The following is a 24272-nucleotide window of genomic DNA, read 5'->3' as shown; positions in this document are numbered from 1 at the left end:
GCAGATCTCAACCTTGGCGTATTGATCACAGAGTCGGCTGAAAAAATTTCAGTCTTAAAACTTCAGGTACATATTAAATTACAACTTTGTCTCCTTGCACATAAAGTTGGCTGTTTAAGATGGAGGAGCCTTGCAGAGCCCGAAATGGCGTCACGTTTTTGATGTAGTGCTGTGGTTTCTGTTTGCAAATTTTTTCCCCTGGAATAAAAAGTTATAAAAAGTTGCAATTTATTCCAATTTTTTTGCGATATTGTGTCATTTTATAGCGAATATAAAACAATATTGTACGTAGACGACCGCGTAATATTTCTTCCTTCTCTCACGTTATCATAAGATTTATTTTATTCATATAAAATGCACAGAATAACTCAAGCTCACCCTCGAAACACGTTCTGAAAATTTCCCCTAATCCCTGATTATAATCACCTGACCTGATTCGGCTATTGCCGAAATAAATTTCATAGGCTTTTCAGGCGCGTACGAAAAAAGACGAGGGCGTGGAATTTAGTTGTTTTAAGATTAATGTCTCATATTAATAAAGTAGAAAGTCTTTAGGAGAAAGCGTTTAATTTTAGTTATGAAAATTAATGGCCGTGCAGGGCTGCATTTTCTTTTAAAATTAATTCCGTCATCTTTACAAATTATCACGGCAACGGCAACGATATTTTACAATTTCGGTGTTTCGCACCCACCTTGTAAAATAAATTCCATTGTAGCGTGCTGGGTTATTGAAACGGACGACCTTGGTAAGACAATACGCTAGCATACAGATATTTCAGCAGGGCAGTAATAACAAAATAGCCCGACTTCGCGATACAGAAAGTTTAATGAACAAAGTTGGCGAAATTGAATTTTACCGCCGATAAGACTTCTGTAAACACCGGAATATAATACACCTGAAACGCCCGCTGTAGACAAAGCGGCTGCAAATTTAAAAAGAACAACGCTGTAGAGTGCCGCCAATCCGGAACTAGCGTCTAAAAATAAAAACTGAAACAAGTAAACATAGTTTTCAGCTGTTGTAAATTGAGCGACCATCCTGTGTCCGAACTTCGCGATTAATATTTAAACATTGCCAGGATAATGCATTCACACACAGGGGAACAGCTTTCAGGCTATAAACCATTTAGTGAGATTATTTTCAGAACTAATATTCTGACCCCGTGTGACTAATTCGCCACGAACTTAAGTATTACGTGTTCAAGCGCGGAGTTCGGGCACCAGTTTTTGTAGCCTTTTCACAGAAAAGAAAATTTACTAGGTACAATAATAGAAAACACTTTACGTGACTTACTTAGTCTAAGAAAATCAATTTTTTGGTTCTGTTATATTTTCGCAACGTTTCATGACCCTTAGAGTACGAAAAAATGGGTTTCCCGTTTCCGTCAGTCTGTCAGATAATCTCCGAAACTTCTGCAATATCATGTAGATGGTAAAACGTTAACCATAATTTGGATAAATATCTCCACCAGTATTATTTTAATTTTATACACTAAGATAATAATCCTTCACATGTGGTTTATGAATCTGTGCTCAATTTGATCCCAGACATCCAGATTTTTGGATAAAACTTAACAACATTTTGCAATTTAATTTGAATTTGCAAAACCGACTTTCAAGTTCTGGATTTTTGTTTTTCATTTTCCTGTTTTCTTAATTTTTCGTTTTTTCACTTCCTTTATTTTCAGTTTCGTGAGTTTTTTTTAATTGTTAATTTTTCAATTTTTCGATTTTTCAATTTTCATGTCTTCAATTTTTTGGTTCTGCAATGTTCTGAATTTATAATTTTTCTTTTCTTCAATGTAAAATTTTTCAATGTTTCGATATGAAATTTTTCGATTTTACAATTTTGGGGCTATCCAGTTTTTCGATTCGATTTGTGTTTTTTAGAAAAATCTGGATTTATTTACCTTCGACCAATTTTTTGATATCACATATTTTCGTTTTCCTTTTTCTTCGATACAATTTTGCAATTTTTCGATTCTTCAAGGTTTTGTTTCCTCAGTTTTTCAAGTTCTAGATTTTTGTCTTTCATTTTTTAAGTTATTAATTTTTTTCGATTTTTAAGTTTTTCGATTTTTAGTTTTTCAATGTATCATTTTTCGTTTCTTCAGTTCTTCGATTTGTAATTTTTCAAAAAAGTCGAAAAATTGGAAAATTGTGAAACTGAAAAATCAAAAATGAAATTACTAAAAAGTAAGGAATGAAAACTTGGAAAAATCTAAAAGCTGGACATCAAGAATTGAAAAGTTGGAGAAACGAAAAATCGAAAAATCGAAAGTTTAAAAATCGAAAGAGTGCAAAATTAAAAATTAAAAAATTTAGAAATTGGAAAAACGAAATTGAATAAAAGAAAAATGATAAAATCGAAAGAAATATTGGATTCTTTCGATTTTACAACTTTTCCCTTATTCAGTTTTTTCATTTTACATTTTTTGGATTTGTCAGTTTCAGATTTTCGTTTTTATTTAATTTTTAATATTTCGATTTTCAATGTTTTGTTTTTTCGAGTTTGCACTTTTTCCACTTTGAAGTTTCCAGTTTTTAATGTTTTGATTTTTCAATTTTTCATTTCTTCAATTTTTCGATTTTTAAGTTTTCCGATTTTTAGTCTTGCAATGTATCAATTTTTCGTTTCTTCAGTTCTTCGATTTGTAATTTTTCAAAAAATGGAAAAATTGCAAAATTGTAAAACCGAAAATCAAAAATGAAATTACGAAAAAGTATGGAATGAAAATTTGGAAGATACAAAAACTGTAAATCAAGAACTTGAAAAATTGGAGCAACAAAAAATTGAAAAAAGCGAAGTATTGAAAAAACAAAATATTAAAAATTAAAGAAATCGGAAAATCGTATATTAATTGAAAATTCCAAATACTACAAAATTAAAAAATTAAAAAATTGGAAAAACGAGGAAATGATAAACCAAATATTGAAAGTTTGAAAAATTAAATAAACGAAAAGTAATAAAATCGAGAGAAATGTTGAATTATTTCCAGGCTATAATTTTTCGCTTACTCCATTTCTTGATTTCATGTTTTTTAATTTTTTCATTTTGCATTTTTTGGATTTCTCAATTATCCGATTTTCCTGTTTCTTAAATTTTCAATATTTCGATTTCACAATGTTTCGTTTTTTCGATTTTGCACTGTTTCTATTTTGAAGTTTCCAATTTTTAGTCTTTCGATTCTTCAATTTTTCAAGTCCTTGGTTTCCATTTTTGATTTTTCAGTTTTACAATTTTGCAATTTTTCCATTTTTTGATCTCAAAAATTGAAAAATTTGAAAACTGAAAAATACAAAAATAAAAAATCGAAAAACTAAAAAATCAAAGAAAATAGAAAAATCGAAAAAGTGAAAAATGAAAAATTGCAAAATTGAATATTTAAAAAAATCAGAAATTGGAAAAACGAGCAAATGAAAAATCAAAGATTAAAAATTTGAAAAAATTGAGTAAAAGAAAAATTATAGAATCGAAAGAAATATTGGATTTTTTCGATTTTATAATCATTCGCTTATTGAATTTCTCGATTTTCTATTTTAAAAATATTTCATTTTCCATTTTTTGGATTTATTAATTATCAGATTTTTTTTTCTTTAATTTTCAATATTTCGATTTTACAATTTTTCGTTTTTTCGATTTTGCTCTTTTTTCATTTTGTACTTTTTCGTAATTTCATTTTGGATTTTTCAGTTTTTACAATTTTGCAATTTTTCCATTTTTTGATCCTAAAAATTGGAAAACTTGAAAACCAAAAGACAGAATAACTAAAAAATTAAAGAAAATAGAAAAATCGAAAAAGTGAAAAATGAGAAATCGCAAAATCGAAAATTTGAAGAAATGAAAAATGCAAGAATCGAAAAATTGAAAAATGAAAAAATTTAGAAATTGGAAAAGCGAGGAATCGAAAAATCAAAGATTAAAAATTTGAAAGAATTGAGTAAAAGAAAAATTATAAAATCGAAAGAAATATTGGAGTCTTTCGAATTTATAACTTTTCCCTTATTCAATTTTTTCATTTTGCATTTTTTGGATTTGTCAGTTTTTAGATTCTTCCAAGTTTTCATTTTATACTTTTTTGTAATTTCATTTTTGATTTTTCAGTTTTACAGTGTTGCAATTTTTCCATTTTTTGATCCGAAAACTTGAAAAATTTAACACTTGAGAAATAGAAAAACGAAAAATCGAAAAAAATAGAAAAATCAAAAAAGTAAAAAAAACTCGAAATTGCAAAATCGAAAAAGAGGAAAATCGAGAAATTGCAAATCGAAGAACTGACGAAACGAAAAATTGAAACATCAAAACACTAAAAATAGAGAGACTTGAAAATCGAAAAAAACTAATACAAAATCGAAAAGAAAAAACGAATGGAAGACAAAAAATCGAAAAACCAATAAATTGTAAAACCGAAAAAGCATTCAATCGCCGAAATTGTATGAAGATGGAAAAATTGGAAAATTAAAAATCGAGGCATTGAAAAATTAAAAATCCAAAATTTCGGGTCTCGAATAATTAAAAAAGTTTTAAAATCCAACATTCAAAAAATTAATTATATGGTGGTGCCATTTAAAAAAATTAAGTTGGCCTTCACCTCGAAAACAAATGAAGCAAACCATTTTTGTTCACTAATAATCAGAGCACAACTTCTTGTAGCCCTATACGTAATTTTAGTTGATTTCAACAATTGGTTGTTAAGATAATTAACTGTTTCCATACATTCTAGCAACCTGTATATATGTAAAATAAAGCAACGGTTAGATTTTTCTATCACGAAAGAACGACTTCAGCATTTTCTGCCCAGTTAACCGCAATCTCGAAGTGGCTTCGCAAATCTACGAAACCTTTATTACCACAAATTTGCCATTTTTTTACGGACAACTGCAAGGTAAAATCACCGGTTTAGATACAAGAAATTTGCGGCGAAACGAACAAGTCCGGATCCGTGTTTACACAAATCTGCCCCACGAATATTCCGGGCGAAGCTACACATCCACGAATGGCGAAATCCGTGGAATTATCGTTCTGATTTTCGGCGGAGAGCCGTACCGAAATTTGGGACGACATTTTTGTGCACGAAAAATGCCCATGTGGTTTTTTGTTTTAATAACGGTTCAGTTATTCAAATACCGGACGTGGTTAGGGCTGCATTCAAGCGTGAAATATGCAATGTTAAAACCCGACATTTGCGTGAACGGAGTGCGATAAACATTATGATAATACACCAGCTTGTTTAAGCCGTTTTAAATAATTGAAAGAGTGTCACGTGATGGCAGATGCTATTTTCCCATGCAAATAAGTACTATTGGGTGTTATTATTTATCGTAGCTTCGAGAGGAATCGAATAATCCCTCGAGCTTTGTGATTAACATTTAAATAGTTTGACGGTGGGCTTACTGTTTTTTTCCATCGAGAGTGCACTTTTTGAAGACCAATTCACTGCAGGACAAATATTCTAAAAGGCGGAAAATGTAAAATACAAGCTTAAAATGCTAAAACGTGGACTGATTTTCGTAATACATTTATGCATTTTTATAGAATTCGTGATTCAGGTTCCAGTTTAAATTTGAGTAATATGTCCAAATATATTTTTTTTGAGTTTTTACTTCGTGTCTATAAACAGGCTGTATTTTTGGAATCAGCACGTCAAGACCTATAACACTGATTTTTTTGAGAACTTATTACCTGAACGTGTTAATAGTCGAAAGTTCTAAATTTAAACGATTTCCTATGTTAATTTCTTTTAGGATTGGGCCAGAACCCCCACCATATAACTACTTGCAACAACTTGCTCCTGGCGATTATCTATCAGATGTAACAGTAAGATCTTGATTTGTTTTAATGAGACTAAGTTCATTTCCTAAAGATGAATTTTTAATCTTTTATGAGTCTGTTCGCACAAATTATCGCTTCGTACAAATCAGCATTAATTCTTGTGGCTTACTTTTCGAACACGACACAATTAATGTCTCTCTCAGAGGCAATTCGACCAGCTTTGACGTTTCCAATTTCTTAGATTCGGTTCCAAGAAGACGGATAGCAAAGACATCTTATTTGTAATCAACTGTACTAGAATGCACTAGTTGTTCCAACTTTACAAAAGCTGTCTCTCTTCACCGAAAAATACTTCACCTTGATGAAAACGACCTGCACAAGAACGGAAACAAGCAAGAATAATTTGCAGCGGACGGTTATTTATCGTGTTGTACATCATCTCCGGCGAATGTTGCTGAGTTGCACATCCAGAAAATGAAATGTTGCACTCTCCTCCTATCAAGCGACGGCCACGATCGAAAATGATAACAATGGAAGGAATAACCCGGTCAAGATGTTTGTTTTTTGGAAGTTCGAGTCCGACCACTCGCCTTCGCTCGGTAATCAGTAGACTTCGGATCTTAGGGTTTTTGCTTTTTTATATCTACTTCAGGCATTGCAGCGAAAGTTATATAATTATCCGAATTTAAAAAATTCTGTTCATTTAACGTCCATTTATTACTACCTAAAATGCCTAATTTACCGTTAGAGACCTAAAGTGTTAATTAAACGACCTAATTGTAAATTTTAAAAGACTTAAAATAGGATTCCACGACCAACGAAGCGGACGCACTTGCACAATAGAGATTCTCTGTGAATTCATTGTTTTGGCTGGTAGATTGTTTAAAAATGGGTTGTAAACAACGCCCTAACAAATTATGGTTAGGAAATGATTTGGACACTAATTTTCAATTGCCTTCTTCAACCAAAGACAATGAGTTATTCTGCAAAGTGTGTGGAAAAGTTCTAAGTAAACATTTAAAATACTGAAGCTTAAATTATGTTCACATTTTTGTTTCCTAGTTTAAGTGCGAAAAAAAAATCACACTTTGAACAACACTGCATTGGCGATGCACATAAAAAGAACGAGAATAAATCCAGTAAACACACTTTATTAAACATTAGTTGCGACAATGATTTTACGCAATTTTGCACCGATTTATCTAGGGCATTTACCGCAGCAAATATTCCATGGAATAAAGTAAGTTGTCCTGAGTTTAAAAATTTTATGCATAAATATACAGGAAGGCATTTACCCTCAGAAAGCACTCTGAGAAAAAGTTATTTACCAAAAGATTACTTAAGGCGTGAACCAAACATGTTACATGAATTAAGTTGGGATAAAGTATTTCTAAATGTTTGCCATATTTAACAGTTTTAGTTTTTCTGATTTGATTACCGTTGGCCATACTACATATATCTGTGTTATTATATTTGAATTAACGTTGTCGTTTTAGAAATTGGGTCACAGACCAAATTTAAGTTCGGCTTACGTCAGATTACTTACCCTACCACATAGCAAAGTTGAAAATTTGCCCTAATTGTGCAACAATGTTAATGCAACTTTGCAACCGTCGATTGGTAAATATAGCCAATCTGATTGCCGTTTCTAAGATGTAATTTGAACACTAAGTCGAAGTTAATTTAAATCGATCCGAGGAAAATGGATTTGTTTTTTAATATTTAGTAGAATTATCTAACGACTCTTTGATGCAACGTGCCACTGTTACATTATTGGTTTCTTCTAATATTTTCGACGCCAGTAAATGTGGTGTACCAGCTGCCTCTGCAGATAATTTTCCCACTACAATGTTTGCAACGTATTGCCCATTAGAATTTGTAGACGAAATTGTGTGGCGGAAATAAATACAAAAATACATTCAATAAAAGTAAAAAAGTATTTGTCCACATACCTTCGTGTCGTAGATCATCCACGCCAGTATTAATCCAGGACGATGATGTTAACTTATTAGTGAGAAGACACACAACAAAACAATTTACAATTTTTTACACAACGGCACATTCATGAATATTTACCATACGTGGTACGTCTACTAAAATATCTATCAAAGTCTGTCGTTTTTATTAACAAATCGGACGATTTCTTCATAAATATTCAGCCGAATTTATTATTTTTATTAAAAATCAACCAATTTCACTCGCGCAGAATGAAAATTAAAACCCGCAGTTGAGTTACACTGTCGGAACAGGACCCGATTCCAGTCCAAAACGGCGACTAGACGCACGGTTTCCATGGCAACGGTGTAAACAAAACGTCTAAATCAGTCATGATTTGGTCTCCATTTCCACTTTTATCAGCAATTCATCAGCAATAGCATGTCATATACCTATCCAAGACACAACCTTTTTAGATGTAACTGGATGTAGGTTTTGATACATTTTATACAAGTGGAGCGAGCCAAAAAAATTAGTTTTGATAATTATGACATGCATATCCGGATAATTTTTTAAATATAGTGTTTATAGATGTCAACCGTCGTAGTCTTTGCGTCCATGTTAATTTCGCTTAAAATATAATAGAGGATAAAAATAACTGCTTAAAATTTAAAAAATTTCAGATCGTAGTTTTCGTGTTTACCTGTTTAATTTGTTTCCAGCAACTGGCATTTTAAAGTTTACATTAAGCGGAAATAAGTTAATCCTATAAACTTGAATTATTTTTTGTTTTTTTAGTTTTTTGATTTTTAATTTTTCCGTTTTCAGTTTTTTGTTTCCTCAGTTATACGATTTTGTAGTTGCAGGTTTTTCATTTTCCAATTTTTCGTTTTTTCAAGTTTTCAACCATCATTTTTGAATTTTTCGAATTTTCCTTTGTGAGAGTTTTTAATTTTTCAGTTCATCACTCTTGAATTTCTTCTTGTGTCTTGATTTTTTTATGTTTATTTTATAAATACCCTTTTTAATTTCTGCACTTGAGTTTCCCAATATTTAATTTTTCGATTTTTCGCTGCTTCGATTTTAGCAGATTTTCTAACTTTTGTGTTAGAATGTTACAATTTTTCGATTATTCAATTTTGTATTTTAATGTTTCGTTTTTTCGATTCTTTAATCGCAATGTTTCTGTCATCTTTAATTTAATCTTGACGATTTTTGGAAACAAACTACTACAAAAAAAGATTTATCGACTCAAGTTGATCCTGTTAAATTGAATCTTGATGTTGCCTGTGTTAAACCTGGTGGTAATGGAAGCATTATCATAAGTTGTAATGATACTGCCGACTTTAACAAAATTAAGAATTTAGTTGGTGAAAAATGAACGGAGTACAACGTGAAAAATTTCCCAAGTTTAAAGTCGCGGATTAGGATTTCCGGAATAAACAAAGACATTCCAGAGGAAGAAGTGGTAGAGTACATTGTGGGTTGAGAATAGGTCTTTATTTAGTACTGAGTATATCTGTGTATTAAAAAAATATCTTCTTTATCTTCTTTGCCGAATAATAACAAGCGCATGCAAACAATCGTCGAAGTAGATCTAGGCTCCTACAGTAATATAAACAATGCTGGGAAGAAATAAGAAAAAAAATCGTATAGCAACAATATTAAGAGTAATCACTGGAATGAAGAGAGGGTGGGTGGGCGGGGTTATTGTTTGCTTCTAAATGATTCTCTAGGAAAATGTTAAATTTAGCCCCACCCACCCACCCGTTCTCGCTTTTTTTTCTGAAATAAGCAAAAATCTTATAGCAAATAAGTAGTATAACAAAATAAATAAGACTGATTTTGGTAAATGAATGAACAATATTAAGAGTAATCACTGGAATGAAGAGATGATGGGTGGGTGGGGCTATTGTTTGCCTATAAAAGATTCTGTAGGAAAATGTTAAATTTAACCCCACCCACCCATCCGTTCTCTCTTTTTTTTTCAGAAATAAGAAAAAAAATGTTATAGTAAATAAGTAGTATAACAAAATAATACTACTACTAATACTAAAAGAGGGGGAGGTGTCTTGCTTGCAATTAAAAATGCTTTTAAATCTGTGTAAATAAGTACAGTTGACCTCGATGACGCATTGGTAAAAATTCCAAAGGTGGATTTTCTCCTAGTTGAGATCCTCAGCAGGTTTTAGAACATTTTTCAGTGGTATTGCATATATTCCTCCATCTTGTGATAGTGCGACTTACAATATTTTCTTTGATTCCTTAATGTCACTTCACTGTCTATATGACAACAATCTTTTAATTTTTGGAGATTTTAATATCTCGGATCTTGTAATTTGGCTACATTTTGGGTCTAACGCATCTACATTTAAAGATTACAAGTATTTTATTAATTTCTTTAATTTAGTTCAGTTTAATGAAATAGTCAATGGTACGGAAAAAGTCTTAGATCTGGTACTTAGTAATCAGCCTTGTCGTGTCGACAGGGCGCTTGATATTCTGACTAATGAAGATATTTTTCATCCAGCACTTGAGGTCACGGTGAAATTGTTAAAGCCAGATTGTAACAGCAATAAATTTCCAATCATCATGTTCCTTAATTACAATTTCAGAAAGGCCAATTTACATGAATTGTACGCTGATCTGGAGTCAGTAAACTGGTCGTTCTTGAATGATACCCATGATGTTGATCTCGCTGTTGATACGTTTTATAAAACACTCTATAAAATATTAGACAAACATGTGCCAAAGAAAATATCCCCTTTTGGCTCTTACCCTCCTTGGTTTAATAAAAATATTATTCTTCTTATAAAATATAAACACAAATTGTGGAAACAGTACAAAACGCAGCGATATATGATAAGTTCAGATCTGTAAGAGCCAAAATAAAAACCGAGACGCACAAGGTACACACTGAGTATGTGAACAAGTTGAATGCTGAAATTAAATCGAATCCCAAATGTTTCTGGTCTTACTTGAATTCTTTGCGGAACACAACTTCCATTCCTCCTTTGATGAAGTTAGATGATTGGGAAAGTGAGGACCCACAAGCAATTGTCAATAAGTTTGCCCTCAAATAATAGCAGTATTAATACATATAGATCTCAAAATAACAGCGGTATTAATGTGAATACTTTGTATATTACTAAGAATGTTATAGAAAATGAGCTTCTAAAAGCTATGCTTAAGTTGAAGGCGAGCATGACAGCTGGTCCTGATCTTTTCCTCTCGTTTCTTATTCGTGATTGTAGATTCATTTTTGCAGGCCCATTGAAAGTGATTTTCAATAACATTATAAAATCTTGTATGTTTCCGGAGCAGTGGAAAATATCTAGAGTTTGCCCAATTTTTAAACAATAAGGAGACAAATCTGTAATTAGCAAATATAGACCAGTAGCCATAATTAATAACTTTGCTAAGGTTTTTGAGATTATTTTATTTGATAGAGTGTATTCTCATGTCTCAAACAGAATTTCAATCCATCAACATGGTTTCATGGCGGGTAGGTCGACAATAACTAATTTAGCTTGTATCTCTCAGTCCCTTTGTGAAAATATAGATCAGCATAAGCAGGTTGACGTGGCCTACCTAGATTTTTCAAAGGCTTTTGATAGAGTTGATCATAAACTATTGATAATGAAGCTAGAGTACTTTTGTCTCTCAAACGACTTGTTGAAACTCATCTCCTCTTACCTTTGTAACAGATGTCAGTTTGTGCAATACCGAGGATTTCGTTCTGATACCTTCGTTCAGCGTTCGGGAGTGCCTCAAGGGTCAGTCTTGGGCCCATTATTTTTTAACATATTTATAAATGATTGTACTGATTATTTTAATGATCCATTTTTATTGTACGCTGATGATTTGAAATTATATAATATCATTACAACACCTGAAGATAGTGAAAAACTACAATCAAACATTGCTGTCATTTTAAACTGGTCATTGAATAACAACCTCATTTTAAATACAGATAAATGTTGTGTAGTGAGCTTTACAAGAAAATTGAACAGTTCCGTTTTTGAATATTCAATGGATGGATCAGTTCTAAAGCGTTCTAAAATGATCAAGGACCTGGGTGTCATGTTTGACAGTAAAAGGTCTTTCTGTGACCATTACGATAGCATCATAGCTTCATCCTATAAAACATTGGGCTTTGTGTTGCGAAATGGTAAACTTTTTAATTCAAATGAAACATTCTTAATTCTGTTTAAAACTTTTGTTAGATCTCAGCTAGAATATGCAAATTTTATATGGTCTCCAATATATAATATCCATACAACTTCCGTAGAAAAGGTGCAACGTCGATTTGCAGTCTCTATTCTATTTTCGTACTGGTTCATATCCGCCCAGAGGGTATGATCATAGCTTTCTCCTTAAGGATGTTGACCTCCCATTTCTATCCAGCAGGCGAGAATACCTCTCAATCAACTTTCTTCACCAGCTTGTATCAGGAGTTGTTGACTGCAGTGATCTGTTGTCCAAATTGTTCTTTCAGTTCAAATCGTTCAATATTCGAAATCTGAATGTTTTTCAGCTACAAACACCAAAATCTAATGCACAGCAGATGTCTCCTGTGTATAAGATGATAAAAAATTATTCTCGCATTGAACAAGATGGTCTTGATATATTTTGGTGCAGCAAAGCTGACATCGCAAAGATGACTTTCAGATATGCTTAATTCAAATCGAAGATTATCCTTGTCCTATAATTGGGTTCGCCTGTTGGACATTGTAATTCTTAATAATAATGATAATAATAATAATAAAAAATAAATAAGAGTAATTTTGGAAAATAACTGAACAATATTAAGAGTAATCACTGGAATGAAGAGAGGGTGGGTGGGCGGGGCTATTGTTTGCCTATAAAAGATTCTGTAGGAAAATGTTAAATTTAACCCCACCCACCCACCCGTTTTCTCTTTTTTTTCAGAAATAGGAAAAAAAATGTTGTAGTAAATAAGTAGTATAAGAAAATAAATAAGAGTGATTTTGGTAAATAACTGAACAATATTCAGAGTAATCACTGGAATGAAGAGAGGGTGGGTGGGCGGGGCTATTGTTTGTTCATAAAAGATTCTGTTGGAAAATGTTAAATTTAACCCCATCCACCCACCAAATGTTATATCAAACAAGAAGTATATCAATATAAATAAGACTGACTTTCGTAAATGGCTGAACAAAATTAAGAGTAATCACTGGAATGAAGAGAGGGTGGGAATGCGGGGCTATTGTTTGCCTATAAAAGATTCTGTAGGAAAATGTTAAATTTAACCCCACCCACCCACCCATTCTCTCTTTTTTTTCAGAAATAAGAAAAAAAATGTTATAGTAAATAAGTAGTATAACAAAATAAATAAGACTGATTTTGGTAAATAACTGAACAATATTAAGAGTAATCACTGGAATGAAGAGAGGGTGGGTGGGCGGGGCTATTGTTTGTTTATAAAAGATTCTGTAGGAAAATGTTTAATATAGCCCCGCCCACCCACCTGTTCTTTATTTTCAGAAATAAGAAAAAAATGTTATAGTAAATAAGTCGTATAACAAAATAAATAAGACTGATTTTGGTAAATGAATGAACAATATTAAGAGGAATCACTGGAATGAAGACAGGGTGGGTGGGCGGGGCTATTGTTTGTTTATAAAAGATTCTGTAGGAAACCTCTCCAATCTCAGGGATATTGTTGATGCACTTTGCCCAATCATTTACTGACAAAAATCTACCTGTTAATCTTAAGTGTACGAGTCTAAATAAAAATATTCTAAATGTAAAATACATCAGTGAAGAGAATGTATGTAACGCTATTAAGTACTTAAAACCCAAAGTGACCTGATCAAATACCAGCTTTTGTGGTGAAAGAATGTGCAAATGTGTTCACGATACCATTAACTATTATATTCAACCTTATTTTAAAGACATGTAGTTTTCCTAATAAATTAAAGTACTCTAGAATTTGCCCTGTTTACAAAAAACGAAAAAAACCAAATGTTGAAAATTATAGGCCCATAGCTATTACTTCTAATTTTGACAAGGTGTTCGAAACAGTATTACATAATATTTTGTCCTATCATATATCACAAATGATTTCCTCAACTCAGCATGGTTTACCAAAGGACGCTCCACTATGACAAATCTTCTTTCCATAACACAATTTTTAAGTGATTCATTAGACAACCAATGCCAAGTGGACGTTATTTATACTGATTTATCAAAGGCATTTTATAAAATTGACCATCGCCTCCTAATGCAAAAGTTAGAATGTTTTGGGTTTTCGGACTCATTAATTCCATTGTTAAATTCATATTTAGACAGTCGATATTTATTTGTTAAAATCAATGGATTTAAATCAGAACTGTTCAAACAAGAGACTGGTGTTCCACAAGCTTCCGTATTAGGTCCCTTGCTTTTCAATATGTATATTAATGACATTGTTGATGCCATAGATGTGCATTCCGTTCTCTTTGCGGATGATCTGAAGATTTATACTGTAGTCAATTCATATCATGATTCTCTTCGGCTTCAAAAATGTCTTGACAGAGTTTACAGATGGTGTTCGAATAACAATTTAATGATTAATAAAACTAAATGCTACGCCGTGTCATTTACCAAAAAAGAAAAACCCATTATTTACAGATACAGCATTGAAAGCACCGTTCTTACTAGGCCTGAAGTTATACACGATCTTGGGGTGGTCTTCGACTCAAAACTTTCATTCAGTCAACATATTCAGGCAATAACTGAGTCTACTTTCAAATCTTTAGGCTTTGTCATCCGGAATGGTCGGGAGTTTGGTGATATTGAAACACTGAAATTATTCTTTCTTCTCTTGAAAGAATACAAAGACGTTTTCTTAAGACGATGTCCTACATAGTCGATGGCGTTTATCCCCTGAGAGGTTATCCTCATGATCTACTTCTGGGTAGATTCAAAATTCCATCTTTGCTAAATAGACGTAGAGAGCACCCGGTAATAACTTTATTTAAAATTGGCTGCAAGAGTGTCCTGATTTAGTACGATTTTGCACCTCTCTTCATACTTAGCTGTGCAATAAAATTGCTCTTTGACGGTTTACGCAGAAAAATAGATTTGAGTTACTGAATTGTCGGGGAAGGGAATTCCCCCGCCCCTTTTGCCCAAAACTCAGTTTGGATTATCTTTCTTTATACTACCGGAAATATTAAATGTGGCCTTCGGAAGAAACATGTGCTTAGGGGTATAGATAATTCAGATTTTAAATCCAACTTTCATGCGTTTGCCCACGACCAAAATGAAATGGCATTTGCCCTAGAATCCGCTCTTTAGCAATTAATGTCTCTCTTAGAAGCAATTCGACTAGCTTTGACGTTTCCAATTTCTTAGTCTCGCTTCCAAGAAGATGGATAGCAAAGACACCTTATTTGTAATCAACTATACCAGAATGCACTAGTTGTTCCAGTCGCTCTTCACCGAAAAATACTCCACCTTGATGAAAACGACGCACACAAGAACCGAAACCGGCAAGAATAATCTGCAGCGGACGGTTATTTATCGTGTTGTACATCATCTCGGGCGAATGTTGCTGAGTTGCACATCCCGAAAATGAAATGTTGCACTCTTCTCCCCCTTCGATCAAGCGGCGGCTACGTCCGAAAATGATAACAATGAAAGGAATAACCCGGCCCGAGATGTTTCCTTTTTGGAAGTTCGAGCCCGCCCACTCCCATTCGCTCGGTAATCAGCTTAGCCCCGACGCTTCGTGCCCCGTGCGTGCACCGCCATTCTAATTTAATAAGGGCTCCGGATAATTCCAGGTGTATTCGTCTGTCGGGCTAATAAGCATATGATAGTTAGCGAGTGTAAACACGCCAGTGTCGGCACACGTGCGAACTCGGATCGCTCCCGAAAGCGCCGAAGCAGGAATCGATCTCCGGAGTTCTGGAGTTTGCCGCAGTTAATGCCGGAATCCGGAGGCGAGTCGTGCTCCGGGCGGCGGGCTCGCGAACGCAATGTACCACGAGTATTTCCGGGACAGTCCCATTATTCACAGTAGGATATACAAAGTCACAGGTATTCGATGCCTTCCTGTTCATTACTGAGGGATTCTTTCTGGAGGGTGCGCTTCCGGAACGTGGTGAAGTTGAATGTACACGTTTTTGGGCGACTCGCGACTGGCGTTTGGCCGGAGAGTAAACAAGTCGATTCTTTATGTAAATTCGGCCGGATTTTTTGTCGGCCGTCTCGGCGTGATTGTGTTAATTATATGTAAAATTTTCGGCGAGAGAGAGAGAGGGATGTTTGCGTTTTTTTCTCCCGGGTGTAAAGATGCTATATTACGTAAAAGTTGGTTACGACGCACACTTTTTAAATTAAAATTCTCTGCATGAAGTACATTAATTACACGAAACTGACACTGATTAACACGACTTGAATAATCTCAACCCCGACACCACCGAAACCTACATAAATATAATTGCAATTTTATAAGACTTTAAAATACGTTAAGATAATAATTGTAAGTGCTACTAGTGACGTTTGGTACATATTTCTGATTCGAATAACTGGGTCAGCAGTTTCAGGAACTGTTTCGTTTTAAATCCGGCTTTTATGTTAGGCAAAGATAACGTCTCATAGGATTTCATTCGGTGAATTCACATTGGCTGTTTATGATACGTTAACTACCTGCAAATGAGGTTATGTTTTAAAATTTTATGAACTCTGAAAACCGTTGAAAAGTATGAATCGTGGTGTGTTGGTGGGTTGAAAAGTGACTGCCTTTAAAGCTTCATCTAGTTCCAATGACACAGGATATTATCCGTACCATTACCACTTTTCATCTAGATTAGACGAAGCAGAAACTGACTAATGGTTAACTCATTTTTTCAAAGGGTTTGTATTCATGGTGGGTAATGCCCATCGCTTATGCCGGATCCACACCATATGTAACGCCAAAGTAAGATTTCTGTGGAAATAATGGCAACTACTTTTTCTACAGCACGTGTCCTTTAAAAAAAAGTCGTCTCAAGTATACAGATAGTTCTCGTGCTCTGGTAAAAATATGAATACATTATAAAACCACAAATAAAGGAGCAACAAAGGAGTGACACTTACTTAGCAAAATTTGGAGATGACGTCATCAAGTTTTTGGAAAGGATTAGAAGGTACATTTTCTTTAGCGATTTACCATGTTTGCGTTCATCGCCCAGTTTTTTTTTTGACAATTTTGTTTTTTTTTTTCAAAAATCTGTATATCTAGTGAGTTGCAACTTAAAATTAAACTGATGTTTTTTAGGAGCTTGTAACAAGTATTTTTATCAATTACCTATTTTAGTTTTTACTTTTCGAGGGTAAGCAAAGGAAATATTGTAATCGAGTCCGTCGGCCGACTTTCTATTTTTACGTTTTCTTGACTTTTCATAACCTCCAGAGTACGAAGAATTAGGTCTCCCGTTTCCGTCTGTTTGTTTGTCTGTCTGTCTATCTGTCTGTGTATATTATGTAACAACTTTTTGCAATTTACCTTTGAAACTGCAAAAACGAATATTCCGAAATCTTACAAACGTTTTAAGTTTATGGTAATTACGGTAAATCGTTACTCAAGATTTAATTGATGACGTCATCTCAAAGTTTTGCCTAATAAATTCTCTGTGACTTAAACAACGTATTATGACATATACTTGTGCTTTATTGAATTCCTTCACAATTTTTAGAATTACTTATATAGTTGACTCGAAAATTTGTGATTATTTTAACTTTTAAATACAAATTTTTTAAAATCACAATATTTCGTTTTTTATTTTTAAATTTTCAATTTTTCCATTTATCATTGTTTCGGTTTTATATTTTTTTTTCAATTTTTCGATATTACAGTTTTTAATATTTCAGTTTTTTAGTTAATCAATTTTTAATTTTTCGATTTTTTGATTTTCTGGTGTATCAATTTTTCAAGTTATTGATTTTTATTTTTCATTATCCCGATTGTTTTATTTTCATTTTCTCGATTGTATATCACAATTCTACATCTTTTCGTTTTCTTGGTTTTCTCGACGTTTTTTGTTTTTTCAATTTTTCGATTTGCAATTTTGCAATATTTCATTTTTCAATTTTTAAGTTTCTCAGTTATGAATTTTTCGATTTTGAATTTTTTTGTTTCCCCGATTTTTTAAGTTCTTAATTTTTATTTTTCGTTTTCTTGTTGTTTTAATTTTTAGTTTCTCTATTTTATATCACAAGTTTTCGTATTTTCGTTTCTTTTATTTTTCAATTTTTCATTAGATTTTATAATTTTTCGTTTGTTCAATTTTTAAAATTTTGGTCCTTGATTTTTTAATTTCTTAATTTTGCAATTTTTGAATTTTTTAATTTTACAATTTTTGGATGTCTCAATCATTTGATCTTCCAGTTTCTTTAATTTTCAATATTTCGATTTTTTAATGTTTCGTTTTTTCGACTTTGCACTTTTTCGATTTTTTAATTACATCCTTGATTTCCAATTTCTAGATTTTTTAAAGTTTGATTTTTGAAAGTTTTGATCTTTCAATTTTATTTTTTGCAATTTCTCCATTTTCTTGATTCGAAAACTTGGAAAACTTAAAAATGAAAACTCAAAGTTATGTCATAAAATTGAAGAAACAAAAAAAAATTAAAAACGGAAAAATCGTAATTCGAAAAATTGAAAAAATTTAAATTGAAGAAGAAAGTCGTAAAAAAAGAAAATAAAAAGCAAAATTGCAAATCGACGATTTGAAGAAATAAATTCAAGAATCGAAAAATTGACAAATTATAAATCAAAAAATTGAAAAGTCGAATAAATGAACAAGTTTTAAAATCCAATAATTGAAAAATGGAAACACTCTAAGATCGTAAAATTGAGAAAGTGAAAAATTTTTAAAATTATTATCATTATTTTATGTTTAAAATGAAAACTAAAAAAACTGTATATCAAAAATTGAAAAATCATGAAACTGGGGAAACCTAAACTTGGAAAAACGAAAATTTAAAGATGTAAATATTCAAAAAAGAACGATAAAAAACCGAAAAATTGAAAAATCGAAAAGTTGAAAAATTCAAAATTGAAGACTCGTGAAACTTCAACTCGAAAAATTGCAAAATCTACTAAGAGAGTTGCATATCGTAGAACTGAAGAAACAAAAAAGTGAAAAATTAAAAAATATCAAAAACGAAAATTCGAAGAAATGAACAATTGAAATTGAAAAACAAAAAAATTGTAGAAAAAGAAAATAATTAAAGATATAAAAGTTCCAAAACTAAAAAGTAATAAAATCAGAACATTGAAAAGCCGGAATGAAACATTGTTAATCGATAATTTGAAGAAATGAACAACTGAAGAATCAAAAAATTGAAAAATTAAAAATCGAAAAGTTGCAAAGTGGAATAAATGAAAAAAATTTAAAGTCCAACAATTGAGAAAGTAGAAAACTTAATAAGTTATTATCATTATTTTATATTTAAAATGAAAATTAGAAAAATTGTTAAGCAAAAATTGAAAAATTATGAAACTGAGAAAATCCAAAATTGAAATAACAAAAAATTAGAGATGTAAGAGTTCAAAAATTGAAAAAATTTACGTTAAGAAAAGAAAAGTTATAAAAGGAGAACATGGCATAATCGAAAATTGAAAAAATAAAAAAAAATGAAATGCCGAAATGAAAATACATGAAATACTGAAAAATCGAAAAATTGAAAAATTAAAAATTGAATTGAAAACTCGTGAAAGTTTAAATCGAAAAATTACAAAATCTACTCGGAGAGTCGCATATCGTAAAACCGAAGAAATAAAAAAAAATGAAAAAATCAAAAATATCATATCAAAAAATCGAAGAAACGAAAAATTGAAAAAATTGAAATTGAAAAAAAGGTGTAAAATAAAAAAAAGAAAATTAAATACCGAAACGAAAAATTGAAAATCGACAATTTGAAGAAATGAAAAATTGAAGAATCGAGAAATTGAAAAATTAAAAATTGAAAAATGGGAAAGTCCAATCAGTGAAAAAATATAATAATTGAAAAGTAGAAACGCTCTATAATCGAAAATTGAGAAAGTGAAAACAGTTTTAAATTATTATCATTACTTAATTTTAAAATTAAAATTTGATAAAGTGTAAATCAAAAATTGAAAAATCATGAAAATGAGAAAATCCAAAATTGAAAAACAGAAAATTAAACACGGAAAAGTTCAAAAATTTAAACATTATACATTGAAAAAGAAAAGTTATAAAATCAGAACATTGAAAAACCGAAAAATTGAAAAAATAAAAAAAATAAAAAGCGGAAATGAAAAATTGTAAATCGAAAAATTGAAGAGACGAAAAATTGAAAAATCGAAAAACTGAAAAAATAAAAATTGAAAACTCCTGAAACTTCAAATCGAAAAAGTGCAAAATCTATTCGGAGAGTTACATATCGTAAAATTGAAAATGCCAAAAAATGAAAAATTGAAAAATATCAAACCGACAAATCGAAAAAACGAAAAGTTGAAAAAACTGAAATTGAAAAAGAAAAAAAGTTATTAGAAAAGAAAATAAAAAACCGAAAAGAAAAATTGCAAATCGACAGTTTTTGGAAGAAATGAAAAATAGAAAAATTAAAAATAGAAAAATTGAAAAGTCGAATAAATGAAAAAGTTTTAATATCTAATCGTTGAAAAATGGAAAAACTCTAAAATCGTAAGGTGGGAAAGTGAAAATTTTAAAAAATTGTTATCATTATTTCATATTTAAAATGAAAAGTAGAAAAACTGTAAATCGAAAATAGAAAAATTATGAAACTGCGAAAATCTAAAATTGAAAAAACGAAAAATTAAATATCTAAAAGTTGAAAAATTTAAAAATTTTACATTAAAAAAAGGAAAATTATAAAATTAGAACATTGAAAAACCGAAAAATTGAAAAATAAAAAAAAATAAAGTCGAAATGAAAAATCGAAAAACTAAAGAATTAAAATTAAAAACTCGTGAAACTTCAAATCGAAAAATTTTGCAAAATCTACTCGGAGACTTGGATATTAAAACTGAAGAAACAGGTAAATTAAAAATTGAAATATATCAAAACGAAAAATCGTAGGGACGAAAACTTGAGAAAATTGAAATAGAAAAGCAAAAAAGGATATAAAAACCGAAACGAAACATTGCAAGTCGACAATTTGAAGAACCGAAAAATCGAAAAGTCGAATAAAAGAAAAAAATTTAAAATCCGATAATTGAAAAATGGAAAAACTCGAAAATTGTAAAATTAGGAAAGTGAAATTTTCTAAAAATCATTACCATTATTTCATATTTAAAATGAAAACTGGAAAAATTGTAAATCAAAAATTGAAAAATCATGAAACTGAGAAAATCTAAAATTAAAAAAACGAGAAATTAAAAATCTAAAAGTTCAAACATTGAAAAATTTTACATTGAAAAAAAAAGTTATAAAACCAAGACATTCAAAAACAAAAAAATTGGTTAAACTAGTGGAATTCCAGATCAAAACTTACAAAATCTACTCGAAGAGTGGGATATCGTAAAATTGAAGCAACAAGAAAATGAAAAATTGAAAAATATCAAATCGAAAAATCTAAGAAACGAAAAATTAAAACAACAAAAAGCTATAAAATCGGAACAACGAAAAATGGAAAAATTGTAAGAATGAAAAATTAAGAATCGAAAAATTGAAAAATTAAAAATTAGAAACTCCATCGTAAAAAGAAAAATTGAAGAAACGAAGAACTGAAAAAATTAAAATGTAAAAACAAAAAGTTATAAAATTGAAACTTTGAAAAATCGAATAACTGAAAAAATAAAGAAAGTAAAAAACCGAAACGAAGATTCAAATGAAAAAAGTGCAAAGTTGAAAAGTTGGAAAATTGAAAAACTGAAAAATTTTTACTTGAAAACTCAAAAATTGCAAATCAAAAAAACTGAGAAACAAATAAAAAAAAATTTTCCTCACTTGAAATAATTTCAGGATAATTTTGTATGCATGAATTTATTAAAGTTGTTTTCACTTTGGACATTTTTCACAAAATTTAGTACCACCGACCTTCTTCAATGTTTAGTTATGAATGATTTAGAAATATTGTCTTAAATTATTGTTCCCGTCTTTACTTGCCAATGTCGAGTATGAAATACTGTATGCTCAGTCGACATATACATAGTTAAACTTGTATGACTTAACATAAACCTTTATAAATCAATTTGGCTAATGTGGACTGTGACAAACCAATTTTCATGTACATTTATTTAATACCAGAAAAACCAAATAGATGCTGAGATATTCTTAAACTTTCGCCAAACCGAAATCATAAATAGTAAATTTTATTGATAATTTTTTCAAAAACGTGATACTGCATGGTACGAACACACTATACCTCGAGTATTAGGAGACGATCCCATTATTCACAGTAAAAAAAAAACGGACTAACGAAGCTGAGCGGTCTAACCATTACGTTTTAATTACTAGACCGCTCAACTGTGGTTCTCGCTTCTTCAGCACATTAAAAATCACAGGCATCATATGCTTCCTGTTCATTAGGGTCGAATTCATTTTCGACATGTGAAGTTGAAGAGCTTACGTTTCCGGAATGTGGAGAAATTGAATATTACATGTTTTAGAGGATTCTTGTTGGCGGTTAAGTGGAAGTTCAATAGATTGATTCTTTGTGTAAATTTATCGAGGTTTTTTGCTTGTTGTCTCGTCAGGAGTTTAATATGATGACACAACGATACTTTATTGAAGTAAGTTTGCTTAATAGAGTCAAGATGGGGTGCAAAGTTGTGCGGATAGTAATTAAACTACGTAGGTATACTTAACTTGGTTATTAAATTTGACGAGATGTAGCATGTCTGGTTTAGTTTTTGTATTGAAAACTAACTTCGAAAAAATAAATGTTTTCACCAGCGAGTCAAAGTTCGGAATTGTGCACCGAAGCTTGAATTAAATTTTTTCGATCACTCAGTTTAGTTTTAGGCAAAGATTTTAGATTATTAATCATGTTTAACATTTTGCAAGAAATAGAAAGAATTTCTTTGATTTTCTTGGACTAAGTTCTCACAACGGTAAGTTAGTTTGCCCCGTCTGGTCTGAATATTTTCGAATTAAAATTCTCTGAATGAAGTACATTAATAAACTATGTTGAAGTTGGCTTCAAGTTATAATTTGCTTTTGCGTTCGTGTGGTTCTAAAGTATTTTTTCTGAAAGGTATATTTAACTCAAGTGGAACTTAGTGGTTACTGAACTGGTCTTCTGTAAAGTGTTAGCTTTAGGTCTGAATAAGAAGCTAACTTCAAAGACATTCTTAATGTCAAAAGTATTTCGATGAACTTGTTTATACATAAGGAAAAACGAGCAAAGAGAAGATGAGAAAACAAAAATTGGTCGAAGGTTTTTTTGAGAGAAGTTCCTCGGCCTGGGAATGTTTTGCGAATTTTGTTTTCTAATAAAAATGAATATTATTTAAAGTCAATAACCAACGGGGAAAATGCTTAAAAAAAATAAAAACAGAAAAACTGAGATATTGAAAAAGTGAAATATTGTAAAATTGAAACATGTTAAAACCAAAAAGTTCAAAAATCGAAAAATTGAAAAATCGAAAAATCAAAAAATTGAGAGATAGAGCAATTGAAACATCAACAAATCCCAAAAGTAAACTGTTGAAAAACTGAAATTAAAAACTTAACAAAATCGAGGAAAATCGAAAATTTAATTAAATACCTTAAAAGGGAGGAATTGAAAAATCAAAATATTATTATATCAAAAAATATAAAATTTAAAAATCGAAAAATTGAATAATTGAAGAACCGAAAAAAAAAGACAAATCGAAAAATTGGAAAAATCGGGAAATCGAGAAACGGAAAAATTCCAAAACCGAAATGTCAAAAACCCAGGAAATAGAAAATCGAACTATTGAAAAATTGAAAAATCTAAATATAAAAAATCGAAAAATTTGAACACCGAAAAATTGAAAAAACCAAAAATCGAAATTTTAAAGACCGAAAAGTTGAAAAACCAAAAATCTAAAACGAGAAATTCGAGAAATCTAAACATCGAAAAATTGAAAATTCGGAAAATGGAAACATCCAAAAATCGAAAAAATGTAAAATCGAAAAATTAAAAAATCAAAAAGTCTAAACTTTAACCATTGAAAGATCAAAAAATCTAAAATTTAAACACTGAAACATCAAAAATCGTTAAATCGAAAAATGTAAAATTTAAAAAACCGAAACATTGAAAAATTGAAGAACCGAAAAATAAAAGAAAAGAGAAATCGAGAAATCGAAAAATTGAAGAATCGAAAAATTAAAAAAAAAAACGAGAAATCGAGAAATGGAAAAAATCCAAAAACCAAATGTGAAAACCTGGGAAATCGAAAAATTGAAAAATCAACACATCGAAAAATTGCAAAACCCAAGAGGGGAAAAATCGAAAAACTGAGAAACCGAAAAATCGAAATATCGAAATATTAAAAAATCGAATAATCTAAATATATAAACTCGAAAAATTTACACTGAAAAATTGAAAAATCAAAAAATCGGAATTTTGAGGACCGAAAAATTGAAAAACCAAAAGTCTAAAACCCAGAAGT

At 30.8% G+C, this 24272-nt stretch overlaps 1 protein-coding gene across 3 annotated transcripts in view; it reads left to right on the top strand.

Moving 5' to 3' along the window:
• LOC135128588 (disks large 1 tumor suppressor protein) overlaps positions 1-24272 on the top strand; it is a 1417771-nt gene that overhangs the window by 82576 nt on the left and 1310923 nt on the right. The window contains exon 1 of one of the 3 annotated variants that reach the window (XM_064055490.1): positions 15661-15757. The exons of the other annotated variants lie outside the window; for them this stretch is intronic. Coding sequence (XP_063911560.1) covers positions 15697-15757 — 61 coding nt within the window. The 5' untranslated portion in view covers positions 15661-15696. Of the gene's footprint in view, positions 1-15660; positions 15758-24272 lie in introns of those variants that run through there. 3 annotated transcript variants of the gene reach the window in all.

The sequence above is a fragment of the Zophobas morio genome, unplaced genomic scaffold (assembly GCF_036711695.1).
Source record: "Zophobas morio isolate AGI-343-1 ecotype UQ-CSIRO unplaced genomic scaffold, CSIRO_AGI_Zmor_V1 ptg000014l, whole genome shotgun sequence".
Classification (NCBI taxonomy): domain Eukaryota; kingdom Metazoa; phylum Arthropoda; class Insecta; order Coleoptera; family Tenebrionidae; genus Zophobas; species Zophobas morio.
Note: the sequence above shows the minus strand (reverse complement) of the source record. Positions and strands in the feature narration are given on the sequence as shown.